Consider the following 13992-nt stretch of genomic DNA (forward strand, 5'->3'; position numbering starts at 1 on the left):
CCCCGCCGTGGCCGCCGGGCCCGGTTCCTCATTGGACGTGGGCTCAGGGGGCGGGACTGAGGCCGCCCCCTCGGGGGCGCACCGATTGGCCACGCACCCTGCGGTGCCGTCACTGGCGGCGCGCGGCTGGCCGCCCGGCTCGGCGCGGGTGGGGGCCGCAGGGGGGCGTCGTAGTCCGGCCCGAGCGGGGCCTTGGTTGCGGGGGGCAACGGGAGGAGGCGGCTGGCGGGCTGGGAGGTGGCGAGGGGCGTGCGAGGCCCGGCCGAGGAGGAGGAGGAGCCAGCCCCTGAGCGCGGGAGATTTCGGCGCCGCGGGCTGGTCCTCCTTCGCGGCCCGCCGCCGCCCCTCCCGCAACCCCTTCCGCCGGGAGCGCCGAGTCCCCGGGCTGGGAGCGCCTTGGAGAGCCAGTTCCCCTTTATATTCCACCCCAGGCTCTAGAGACCATCTGTCAAATCCACCTCCCCCCGAGGACCACTCGGGCTGCCCCTTCCCTCTCTCCCGCTCACCCGTGACTCATGCCTGGGGCTTGCCCGGAAGAGGGGTTACTCAGCTCTCGGGGCGCCCCCCTCCCGCCTGGCCACCCCTCCTCTGCCCGCCTGCGTCCTGGCCTGAGATGTCCACGTAGCAATGCCCCCGCCTCCCACCCCAGGATCCGTGATTGGATTCCTTTCGAATTCCACGTCTCTGAGTTCCATTCTCACAATGGGTGGGAGAAATGGAGACAGATTCTCCCCCTCCCCCAAAGCGGCCCTGGCTCCTGGGGCTAATCTCTCTGTTTATTGTCCCATCACTATCAGGGGCCCCACAGACCAGATTCCAAATCCAACACTAAATAAAACAGATGAATATTCCCCTTCTTTAGAGGTAATCTGTCTTTGTCATTGCGACAGCTAAAGGGACTGAGTTGTTGAGTATGACTCATAGCGACCCTCTAAACAACAGACCTGATTCCTGTCCTATCAGTATTCAAAGTAAAGGACATTCCTGTTAAATTCCTAAAGTATCCATTTTCATCCAGGCAGAGCTATTCCTTGGGAATGGACATCATGCTTGGAAAGGTGAAGGGGTCACTGAAAGAGAGGAAGACCCTCAATGAGATGGATTGACATAGTGGCTTCAGCAATGGGCTCAAAAGGTGTCCGAGATGACGAAGATGGCAGAGTGTAGGATAGGGTTCTGATCCTTTGTTCATAAGATCACTGAGAGTCCTCCTTGATTCAAAATCACCATACGTTTTTACCTCAAAAGGACATAGCTTCTGTCTGTTGTGGTCTCACATTGTGTGAGAAGGAGAGACGTTTTATGTCTCTGGGCAATAGAATTTAATGTAAAAAAAAAAAAAAGTTTTTCCCCCCTGTTGACGTAGGTTAATTTTAGAGGCTGTAAATTGGACAAGACAATTAATTGTGTACCTTTATCTCAGAGCATCAAGTGGATTTGAACTGGCAGCATCAGGATGGATGGTGAAGAGATTGAGATTGTACACAGCTTTAGTTTGCTTGGCTCCATAGTCAACAGTCTTGGCACCAGCAGCCAGGAAATTAAAAGGCTCTCCAAAGTACTGAAGAGCAATGGTGTCTCTCTGGAGACTAAGGTGCATCTGATACAGGCCATGGTCTTCGCAATTACTTGTTATGCATCAGAGAGTTGGACAATGACCAAGGAGGATACAAGGAGAATTGATGCCTTTGAGCTGTGGTGCTGGAGAAGAGTACTGAGAATGCCATGGACTGCTAGGAAAACAAACAGATTTGTCCTGGAAAGGGTTAAACCGGGTGGCTCCTTAGAGGCAAGGATTCTGAGGCTCCGTCTAACTTATTTTGGACATGTTGTGAGGAGAGACCGGTCCTTAGAGAGGGACATCATGCTTGGGAGGGTGGAGGGACAGCGCAGGAGAGGAAGGCCCTCTCTGAGGTGGATTGATTCAGTGACTGGGATAATTGGGATGGGAGTGTCAGAGACAGTGCAATTGGCACAGGACAGAGCGGAGTTTAGGGCTGTTGTACATAGGGTCGCTATGAGTCGCAGGTGACTCGACAGCACATAACAACAACAACAACTTTTAAGATGGCAGTAGAACTGCTTACTACTAGGCTACCAGAGTTTTCTAAAAGTAGTCAAGTTCGAACCCAGCAGTGTTCAGCTGCTCAATGGAGAGAGTGTGGCAAGCTCTTGAATTGCTACTGTGTTCATTTGCATTGGACTAGAGGTATAGTGGAAAGACTAGAATATATTCATCAAGGAGAAATACATACATTCACCTTCTAACCAAAAGGTCAGCAGTTTGGACCCACCAGCCACTTTGCAAGAAGATATGAAGCGGTCTGTAACCCGGAGATTTCTGGAACTCCCCTGGGCACTTATGTTAAGCCCTGGAGGGCCTCTCTGGGTCAGATTCAACTCCATAGCAGGGGCCTTGGTTTTAGTTTGGTAATTATTTCAAGAAGAAGAAATGTAGACACTCTACATGTTCCTGGTTGTGTCTCTGCCATAGAAGTGAAGAGGGCAAGACTTCCTTAAGAGTCCTAGCCTCAGATCTGATGGAGGATTCTGGTGAGGCAGTAGGACAAGATGAGCTCTGGTGGCCTAGTGGGTAAACAGTTGTACTGCCCAATCAAAGGTAAGTGGCTCAAATCCACCAATTGCTCAGTGGGAGAAAGATGGGACAGTCTCTTCATTTATGATTTACAGGCTCTGAAAACCTCCCAGAGTGTCAGCTATGCTTTGGTTCAGACTCAACCAACTGTGGTGGTGGTGTTGTTAGGTGCCATCAAATCCTGTACAACTCATAGCAAACCTGTGAACAGCAGATCTGAACCCTGTCCTGTCCTGTGCCATTGTCACAATCTGACACACACAATCTGCCCATTCCTGCAATCACTGTGTCAGTCCACCTGGCTCAGGCTCTTCCTTTCTTTTGCCAGCCCTGCACATTTCTAAGCATGATGTTCCTCTCCAAAGATCTCTCCTTGAAACATGCCTGAATATGGGAGATGAAGCTTTAGGATCTTTGCCTCCAAGGAGCATTCGGGCTGCACCTTCTCCAAGATATATTCTGCTTGTTCTTTTGGCCGTCCACAGGATCTCCAGCACTCTTCTCTAACACCATGGTACAAAAACTCATGATCTTGAGTGAATTGTCTTAAACCTTCTCTATATGTTTAAATCATCAGGCCAACTTTGTCAAGATCTCTGGGTTGAGGCCCTGAAATTCTCCTGAGATTGTGGTGAACAGTTAATATTTTTTTAAAAAGTATTTGAACTGATTTGTAGAGAAAATGCCCTCAGAAAGAGTTTAAGGAGAAAATGCCCTCAGGAAGAGTTGAACTGTGATAAGATTCTCTGTAGGAGGTCTGCACACCAATCATTGTGGAATCTGATTTTTAGATGTGACAATTTATCATTCTTGTGCTGCACTGTTACGACCTCAAAGAGAGACCATGTTGTACGTTATTATAAGGCAGTTAACTTTTTTTTTACCAGTAGTCAACATGACTGGGTTCCAAGGAAGTTCTCCATCACTTAAAGTTATTAAGTCTTTGGGAATGACATACTAAAACAGCCATTTTTTAATGACTAGGTTAACAGCAAAGTGACGTGAATTATCTAGAGTTTTCTCAGTGAAGCTGACCTCCATTTTAACACCTGCTTTGGAATGTTTTTATTGACAATAACTGTTTTCTATCTATGTATCTATATATTTGATTACTAAATAATGAATTTTACCAACATAAGATAAGTTTGTAGATTTGTCACTATAAGGAGCTTGCTTTCTTTTAAGGAGGCATAGCATAAAATGAAGATTACATCAGGCTAGAAAGAAACTGTTTTTGCATTGATGGTGATGTCAACTGCTGGGATATAGAATCGAAGCCCAGCCTTGTTTTGATATTACTACTACCTAATTAATTAGAGGGAAGGAAAGGAACAGTTTCCTGTCAACTTGGAGTGATAGTAGATGCTCCAGCGTTGGAGACCAGGTCCAGGATCCAAAAACTTGCTGTGTAGAAACTGTACTTTCAGCAGGCAGAGGTTTTACAGATTTGGTATCAGCATTCTAACAGATTTGCCACACTCAGAACCTCATTTCCATGGAGGGAGTCCAGCCTTGTTTGTTTGTTGTTTTTTTTTTTTTAAATAAGGCTATTATTTCCCCATAAAGCAATATCTTAAATAGTATATGAAGAACCTATGGCAATATATATTTCTTTCTTCCAAGAGAGCAAACGGTAGAAGTTAACTTGAATGGATTTGGATCCCTAGTCTCTTACTAGTGGTATGACTTTGGTGAGCACTTCTGGTTGCTAAACCTTAATTTCTCACCTAGAAAGTAAGACATATTAATAATTATAATGTAATATTACTAATCCCAGAAGTTCTGGTATTAAATTATTGGATAAAAACCTGGAGGTATAGAAAACTTCCAGTCTTGCTCACTCCCCATGAGCTCTGTTTTCTGGGGACTTGAACGGGGCACGGCTAGCTCCTAAAGTCTTTCCATTGCTGCTTAAGACTCGATGACACTAGCTCTAAGTTCTAGAGGCATGTTTGCTTACATCCTTGTTGTTAGGTGCTATTGAGCCAAGTATAAGTCATAGTGACCCTATGAACAACAGACCTGAACCCTATCTTATCCTGTTCCATCCTCAATTTCTGATATACTTGAACCTATTGCTTGCATCAGCCACTGTGTCAATCTATCTGGTTGAGGGTCTTCCTCTTTTTCACTGACTCCACCTTTCCAAACATGATGTCCCTCTGCAAGAAACAGCCTCCCTTAGCAACAGTGTGAGATGAAGCTTTGTAATTGCTGCCTCCAAGGAGCATTCGGACTGCATTTTCTCCAAGACATATCTGTTTGTTCTTTTGGCAGTCCATGGGGTAGTCAATTTCTTCTCTAATACAACAGCTCAAAGTCATCAATTATTTTTTCACATTTTCTTATGATCTATACCCCTTGTGAAAAAAAGAACATGTTGAGGGCAGGGGGAAGGATTTCTTTCAATTGGTTCATAATGTCTAGGTAAATTATGATTTTTTATGTTTACCAGAAGCTCTGAAGAGCTTGCTTGTAAACTACAATAAGAGACAAGAACTCCTTAGCAAAAGAAGAGCAGAATCTTCTAATATCTTGAATTTATGGGTTCCTAAGTACTCAAGAGCAACGGTGTCTCTCTGGAAACTAAGGTCCGCCTGATACAGGCCATGGTTTTTGCAATCACTTGTTATGCATCAGAGAGTTGGACAATGACTAGGGAGGATAGAAGGAGAATTGACGCCTTTGAGCTGTGGTGCTGGAGAAGAGTATTGAATGTACAATGGACTGCCAAGAAAACAAACAGATTCAACCTAGAGAGGGTTAAACCAGGCTGCTCCTTGGAGGCAAGGATTCTGGGGCTTCGTCTGACATACTTTGGACATGTTGCCAGGAGGGACGGGTCCTTGGAGAGGGACATCACGCTTGGTAGGGTAGAGGGACAGCGCAGAAGGGGAAGACCCTCTATGAGGTGGATTGATTCGGTGACTGGGGTAATCGGGATGGGAGTGTCAGAGGCAATGCAATTGGCACAGGACAGAGCAGGGTTTAGGGCTGTTGTACATAGGGTCGCTATGAGTCGCAAACAACTCGACAGCACATAACAACAACAACAATGTTGGTGAGTTCTGGTGGCCCAGTGGGTAAGGAGTTGTGCTGCCAGCCCAGAGGCAAGCGTTTGAATCTACCAGCTGGTCCTGGGGAGAAAGACGGAGTATCTCCTTATACTTTACAGCCTCGGAACAGCCGCTATGGAGAGTCAACTGTGAGTCAGTTCTGACTCAGTAACACTTAACAAGAGCAACGGCAGCATGTTGAGAGGAGGGAGCTCTGGTGGCCTAGTTCATAGGGAGCTGTTAACCCAAAGGCCACGCTGTGATATCGTGTGTTCTGATCTACCTGGGCCCCACACGAGAAAGATGGGCAATCCCCACCTGTGCAATTAGTTGTTGTTATGTACCATCACGTCGAAACTGACCAGTAGCTGACCCTCCAGTGGGTTTTCAGAGACTAAATTGCATGGGAGGAGATTGCCCATCCTTCTTCCTTGGAGTAGCTGGTGGTTCAAACCACATGCCTTTGAGTTGGCAGCATCCCTCCTTATCACTAAGCCTCCAGAACTCCCTCCTGTGCAATGCATAGCCTCAGAGTTCTAGTGGAGGATCAGCTGTGTACTAGCTGGGGCTTGAGGACAATAAGGAAGAATGTTGACAGGAATGTTCCAGATATGGAAGGAAGTTCTAAAAGTATTTAAAATTTCTGTGAAAACTTCTCTTCTGGAACTTAGTCTGCTCTGTCAATTTCAGTTTATTGGGTGCAGAATGCAAACAAACCACTATTTCCCTAAATGAATAACCTGTAAGTTGGAGGGTTTCTTTTGAGTTGCCCCAGGACTCCAAAAGAGCTATACCTACTAGCCCTAAATGAATAATCTGTAGGTTGGGGTTTGTTTGGTTTTTTTTTTTTTTAACTGCCCCAGGACTCCAAAAGAGCTATACCTACTAGCCCTGGTGGTTGTAAGCATTTGCATTGATCATAGATCATGATGGTTCATTTAACAAATATAAATAAAAATAATTTCTATCTGTATACAAGCTTGGAAGCAGGAGTGGCATCCACTTCCAAAATAGCTTGCCTCTGGAAATCCTATGAAACGTGGAGAGAGGATGAAAATTACACAAGTGTTCAGGTCTTTTGTTCATAGGGTCGCTATGAGTCACCTATGACTTGACAGCACTTAATAACAAACAACAAATATACAAGTGTAAGGTGGTGGTATTCATTACAGGTTTTGTGTGAGAATGGTATAATGAAAAACAATATAGATTGTTTCTTCATCTATAAAATTAGAATAATACTTCTTCACAGAGAGACTTGTAGTTGTTGCTAGGTGTTGCTGAGTTGATCACAGTGACCCCGTGAACAGCAACCTGAACTCTACTCTATCCTGCCTTGAGATTCTCAAGTCCATTGTTCCAGCCACTGGGCTAATCCATCATGTTGAGTGTCTTCTTCTCTTTTGCTGACTCCTCCACCTTCCCATGCTTGATGTCCTTTTCCAAAGTCTAGCCTCTCCTAGCCACAAGCCCAAAAGCCCAAAGTATGTGACCCAGAGTTTCATCGTCCTCCTCTCTAAGGAGCCCCTGGGCTTCTCTTTCTCCAAGATATATTTGGGGTGTTTTGGCAATCCATGAGCTATTCAGCACTCTTCTCCAAAACCGTAACTTAAGGGTATTGATTTCTTTTACTGCCATCCTTAGTCCATGTCCTGCTTTCCAATGCTTGGGGAGCAATTGAAAAGACCATGGCTTGGATCATAAATAAGGGCATGTAGAAGGATAGTTGTGTGGTAAATGCTCAATAATTGTAAAAAAAAATCAAAACAACCTTGCTGCTCCTGAGTGTGCATTTCAACACTTAACAACCCTCCTTTGGATTTCTGAGGCCATCAATCTTTATTAAAGGAAACCACCTGTCTTTCTCCTGACGATCAGCAGATGGATTTGAACCATCAATGTTTTAGTTAGCAGCTCAGCATTTTATGCATTTCTCTGCCAGGCCTCCAACAGTAGTCATCAGCGATTATTTATGAGATGAATTTTTAGGTTAAGTAAGAAATAGTCTATAAACAAGATACGAATCTTAAAATGTTTTGTTATTGCTACGTCTGATACAGGGAGTTCTGATGATCTAGTGGGTAAGGAGTTAAACTGCCAACCCAAAGGTAGGCAGTTCGAATCCACCAGCCTCTTTGGTAGAGAAAGATGGGCAGTCTCCTCCTGTGTGATATACAACCCCTGAAAACCTGCTGGAGGGTCAGTTATGAGTTGGTCTGACAGCATGTAACAACATGTGATTCACAGATGTGTTTATCCAGTATGTATATGCAAAATATTTTTGTATTTTTTTTTTTACTCCCGATTATATAAAGCAAAATGGTTTGTCGAAAGCATTATTCAGGAGACGTTTGGCTGTATAAGGTTTCCAAGTTTTCCCAATACTGATGTTATCCATTGCCTAGATTGTTGTAAGTTGCCTTTAGTAAGGGCTACTGAAAAGGTGGAGAAGAAACAAAAATGGAAACTATCAAAAAGTTTACTGGGAATAAATGTGCCGAACTTGATATTCTTTCAGTTGCTTTTTCATAAAAAGGTTCAAGCTCCTGATCTTCAGCCTGTTACAGAGAAGAGCATCCCAATCATGGATGAGGGGGCCCCCAGCATTTGTGAAGGGCTTGGCACACAGTAGGGCTCTAGGGAGTTGCTGAAGTGAACACACGTTGTCAGATTTTGATTCAGTTAGTTGGTTTTGTGCACTCTCCATATTACATATGAAATCCACAGAACGCTTGCAGGTGGCTGAATACATTTCAGGGGGAGACAGTCGAGTGCAGCGGCTGGGAACCGAGGCTCCTGAACCAGCCTTTGTAAATTCAGAGAACTGGCATTATAGAATTCATGCTACATGGTCTTGCCCTTGTGACTTAACCTTTCCCAGCATGAGTTCTTCTAAAAGGTAGAGATAACAAAAATTCCTTATGCCATGGATGAAAACACTTGAACTACAGGCTGGCACAGAAAAAAAAAACAAAACAAAACTGAATAAATAGTATTAGTGTTGCTAATACAGATTGAAACCTTCAGAAGTTACAAATTTTGTTCTGATTACCTATCTATATGCTAGCTTACTATACTTGTATACTTCTTTTACATGAGAGTCATATTATACCAATGGATAGTAACTGTGGTTAAGAAAATAAAATTATGTTTGATTTGATTATCACAAAATATTTCAAGGGCATTCTCAGCTTTAAATGCTACACTTAACACTACACTTAGACTATCCAATTTGGTAACAACTAGCCATTAATGTTCTTGGTGACTTGAAACGTATCTGGCATGGATTGAGATGTGCTTTAAGTGTAAAATACACACAGATTACAGATTACAAAGATTTAGTAATAAACAAATAAAACATAATTTTATGTGGATCATAGAAAGGATAACATACTGGCTTAAATTGCATTGTAAAGATTATTAAATATTAAAAAAAATTATTAAATATATTAGTAATTAATTCAAGCTGGGTTGTTTTTAAAAAATTTTTAAAAATATCAATAAATGTATGTGGTTTGTATTTGTGGCTTACATGATATTTCTTTTGGATATCCTTTGCTGGAGACTAAGCAAATCAACTAACTACACCTAGATATCTTAAATATTTTGTTCATTTAGCTTTAGAAAATGGCTTTTCAAAAAAAAAAAAAAAGAAAATGGCTTTTCACTAAGTGGCATCAGTTACCTTGAATCGTTTTCTGTTGCTTCCAGCATTCTGACTTTTTCTCAGGAGTTTGGAGACATGGCACAAGACTGACCGAGCAACGTTCCTTGTGTAGCAAGTCCCCTTTCCTGCTGGTGTGACAAACAGATTTGTGGATGTTTAGAAGATCATTAAGACTCTAAATACTAAATCCTCCTGAGTGAATACAGGACTGGCTTGAGAATTGAGGCAAGGAAGAAGAATTCTTCGTTTATTTTTTATTTAAAGGTGGGTAATGAATTTTAAAACCCTTATTTCTTACATTTGGACTTCTTGCCTCAATATCCTTAATCTACGTATTTTTCTCTTAGATCACAAATAGGTTGAAAGTAAAAGGATAGGAAAGGATACACTTTTGCAAGCAGTATCTAAGGAAGCTGATATACCTATACTAATTTCAGATTCAACAGGCTTTAAGACAAAAGTTGTGATGAGGGAAGGGCATTTTATTATGATGAAATAATCAATTCATCAGGAAGATCTAACAATTGTCAACATATGCCCCTAAAACAGAGTCTCAAAATACATGAAGCAAAAACTGACATAAATGCAGGTGACACAACACACCTCAAACAACTCTACGATTCAACTAGTCCCAACAGACACCAAGTACATGGAACAGTCTCCAGGACAGACCACAAGACAAATTCCCTGCATTTAAGAGAGTTGAAATTTTACAAGTAATGTTCTCATAACATAAAAGAATGAAATCAGAACTCAATCATAGAAGGAAACTTGTGTCATTCACTAATGTGGAAATTAATACTCTCCTTAATAACAAGTGGGCCAAAAGAGAATAAGTGAGAAATGAGTAAAGACTTAAACGAACACATGAAACCTTTCGACACCTGTTATGTTATATCAGATATATGTTATGAAGCTAACACAGTGCGTGGTATAAACACCTCTCCTCAAAGAGGGTCAAAGGGAGGGAGAGAGGAATAGAATTAATAAATTGGTAACTTGGGAGAAAGGAAAGATCTCCTTATTATAATGCCATTAAATTAATGAAATTGATGGAAATTATTGTTATGAAATGCAATATCTATGATTGCATGAAAAGTTAATATGATTTATAAAATCTTCAGTGAAATAATGTTTTAAAAATGTTAAGTGCCATCAAATTGAGTATGACTCAGCGATCCTATGAACAAAAGATCTGAACTCTGTTCTGCAACTATCGTCGTTTCTCTAATGCTCATGAGAAAGAATGTAATAACAATATTGCAATATAAATATATAGAATAATATAATATAATATAATATAATATAATATAAATTACAATGAAATGTTATCATTTATATATAAATAAATTAGATAACTTATTAAAACTGACTCATGAAAACTCAAACCCATTGCTATTGAGTTGGAAGTAACTCATCACTGATCCTTGGTGGGTTTTCAGAGGCTGTAAATCACACAGGAGGTGATTGCTTATATTTTTCCCCATGTAACAACTAGTGGATTTGAAATGCTGGAGAGGCTCTACTTGGAGTTAGCAGCATAACTCCACACACACTAGGCCACAAGAGTTTCCATATTGAATTAGTAAAAGAAAAGCAAAAACAAGGAGAAAAAAAGAAGAGAGAGAGAGAGAAGAAGCAAACCTTACCAGAAAGAGGCTGGAGAGCATTATGCTGAGTGAACGAATTCTGTCTCATAAGGACAAATACTGCATAAAACCACTATTGTAAATATAGAAAGATAACAAGTAAAACATGTATGGGAACTAAAGGAAGGGAAAGAGGGAGCTGAGGGGTGAGGTGAAATTACAGGGTTCCACAATTTGGGGGTGGAGGGAGGAGGGAAAGTAAATGGGAAGGATCCAGGCAAAAAGACAGGGTAATGATAGGCAATGTCCAATGGTGATTAATTTTATAAAACATAATGGATGAGAATGACTGTATGAAACACAATGTGAATGAAGAATAGTGTGAAATATTATATATACAAACTTTGTAAGCAAACTAATAATAATAATAGTAATAGTAGAAGACTAGAATATTTAAGAAAAATTAACATCAGTACTTCAAGAATCTTCTAAAACAGAAAAGCAAAAAAATAATTTCCAATTCATTCTCTGAGACCACAGAAAAATCTAAACTATCATGACAAAATGAAATTCTAGATTGATATCTTTTATGAATATAAGTACAAAAATCCTCACTTTGCAACCAGAATCTATTGTTGTTCTGTGCCATTGAGTCACTTGCAAAAAGAACTGCATGCTATGGCCAAATGTAATCCCCCCCCCCCTTTTTATAGCAATACAGGACTAATTGAACATGAAAATCAGTCAGTGTATCTACACTGTGTTGTACATAGGAATAAAAAATTTAAAAAATCCCCATGATTATTTCAATAGATACAGCAAAAAGCAATTGAAAAGATCCATGGTAAGTGTTGTTGTGGTGTACCATTGAGTCAGAAGTGACCCATAGCTGACCCTTCGGTGGGTTTTCAGAGGCTTTTAATCACATGAGAGGAGAACGCTCATCTTTATTCCTTGATGAACTGGTGAATTTGAACCACGTGCCTTTAGGTTGGCAGCACAGCTTCTTACAACTTAGGCCACCAGAGCCCTCTTTCATGATCAAAACACTTAACAAATCATAAATAGAATAGTTCCTCAGTTTAATAAAAGTGATTTATGAAAAATCCATAGTTAATGGTAAGAAGCAGATGCTTTCTTTCTGAGATCAAGAATACAACAGAATATAAACAAAATGTTGAACAAAACTCAGTTCCATAGGGGCAAGGGTGGTGAGACGTCATCTCGCAAGGATGGTGAAGCTTCATCTCACTTACTCTGGGCATGTTGTTAGTAGGTGCTATTCTTTAGAAAAAAGGCATCATGCAGGGAAAGGTGGAAGGTTGGAGAAAAAGAAGGGAGACCCTCAGTGAGATGGATTGACATGATTGATATCTACTGCTCTGGGCTCAATATGTCAGAGACGGGAAGAATGGCACAGGATAGGACAGGGTTCAGATATGTTGTTCATAGAATTGCTGTGAGTTGGACTTGACTTGATGACACCCAACAAACAATGTTAACCAGACTTAAAGCAACTAGAGGGACCTCTGAGATTATGTCCCTGAGATAACCTTTGAAGGTGAAACTGAAGTTACTCCTTTGAGTCACCCTTCAGCCAAACAATAGATTGGTTTGCAAAACACACACTATTACCTGTGAGTAATACTCCCTTAAACAATGCACCGTAAGATGAGGCCAAACAGTCACCAATTATCCAAAACCAATGAGACAGCAAGATTAGCAAAGGAATCTAGATCAATGGAAACAGAACAGAACAGAAATAATAACAATGTTGACACAATTGTAAAAATGGAAACCAATTAATCGCACAGGGCAATTTATATAAAATTTGTTTACTCAAAGCTCATTACTATTGAGTTAGAACTGACATAGCTGACTAGTGGATTTTTTTTTTTTTTTGAGGCTGTAAATTGCCTGAGAGGAGATTGGTTTCCATTTACTCCTGGCATGGCTGGTGAATTTGAAAAGAAGAAAGCCACAGTTAAGATTAGCACACAACTCCCATTCCACTAGGTCAAGAGCTCCCTAAAAATTATTAAAGGAAAATAAGTTATTAAAGAGGTATGTCATTTTTTGTCTGAACATTCATCTATAACACAATAAATACTGTTATTGTTGTTTTTGTTGTTAAGTGCTGTTGAGTCACAGGTGACTCATAATGACCCTAAGAACAAAAGTCCTAGATACCTCCTGTATAACTTCCATCCTTTGTCCAGGTTCATAGGGTTTCCAGAGGCAAGCTATTGTGAAAGTGGATGCCACTCCTGCTTTCAAGCTTGTTTTAATCAGGGAGCTCCACCAAACACTGTCCACCATGGGTCACCATTATCGCATTTAACTCATCCATGTCACAGTGCTCAGCTTCCCAGCAGCCGTGAGTTACCTCTGTACAGCAAGTGGACACACCATACTTGATGGTATACACAACAATAACAAAAACAACAGGCCCCTCCAGGTGTTCCCTCTTAACAACCTTCAATTTTGCATTTAGGTGCCATGGAAGTGACTCCTTTTAAAGAATAGTCATGTGAAGAGATACGGCTTTATGATAACCTTATGCCCTATCTAGAGATGGTCATTATTAAAGTCACATAAAACAAAATACTATTGAGGAAAAAAGAAGACTATCTCTTTTCAAGATGATGTATATAAAGATGATCTTACATCAAGAAATCCTATTAAATCCTCCAAAATAAATTAATTTTAATACCAAATCCATCTGTGATTTTTATACTTACAACACAGCCACAGTAATCAGGACAGCGTGGTACTGGCATAAGGACAAACATACAGAACAATGAGACAAAATGCAGAGTCCAAAAATAAACAGATGTATCTATAGTCAATTGATTTGCCAAGGGCACAAGACAATTCAACATTGAAGAAAGATGCCTTTCGATAAGTTATGCTGGGATAATACATTTTTAAAAAGGAATCCCTAGTTTACACTTGAGACAAAATTTTAAAGTGAATCATAGATTTAAATTTAAGAGCTAAAACTATACAATTCTTAAAACACAGGAGTAAGTCTTCACAGCTTTGGACTAGGTATAGATAATGTAGATATCACACCAAAATTTT

The 13992-nt window shown here is 41.0% G+C and overlaps 1 protein-coding gene across 1 annotated transcript in view; it reads right to left on the reverse strand.

Annotated features, from left to right (window-relative positions):
- LOC102861084 (atherin-like) overlaps window positions 1-695 on the reverse strand; it is a 4395-nt gene extending 3700 nt beyond the window's left edge. The window contains exons 1-2 of the mRNA XM_006879622.1: window positions 547-695; window positions 7-445 (exon numbers count right to left, since the gene is read on the reverse strand). Coding sequence (XP_006879684.1) covers window positions 7-445; window positions 547-695 — 588 coding nt within the window. The remainder of the gene's footprint in view (window positions 1-6; window positions 446-546) is intronic.
- Window positions 696-13992: the final 13297 nt, after the last annotated feature.

Source organism: Elephantulus edwardii, unplaced genomic scaffold, assembly GCF_000299155.1.
Source record: "Elephantulus edwardii isolate Elephantulus edwardi_28Jun2011 unplaced genomic scaffold, EleEdw1.0 scaffold00004, whole genome shotgun sequence".
Lineage (NCBI taxonomy): Eukaryota > Metazoa > Chordata > Mammalia > Macroscelidea > Macroscelididae > Elephantulus > Elephantulus edwardii.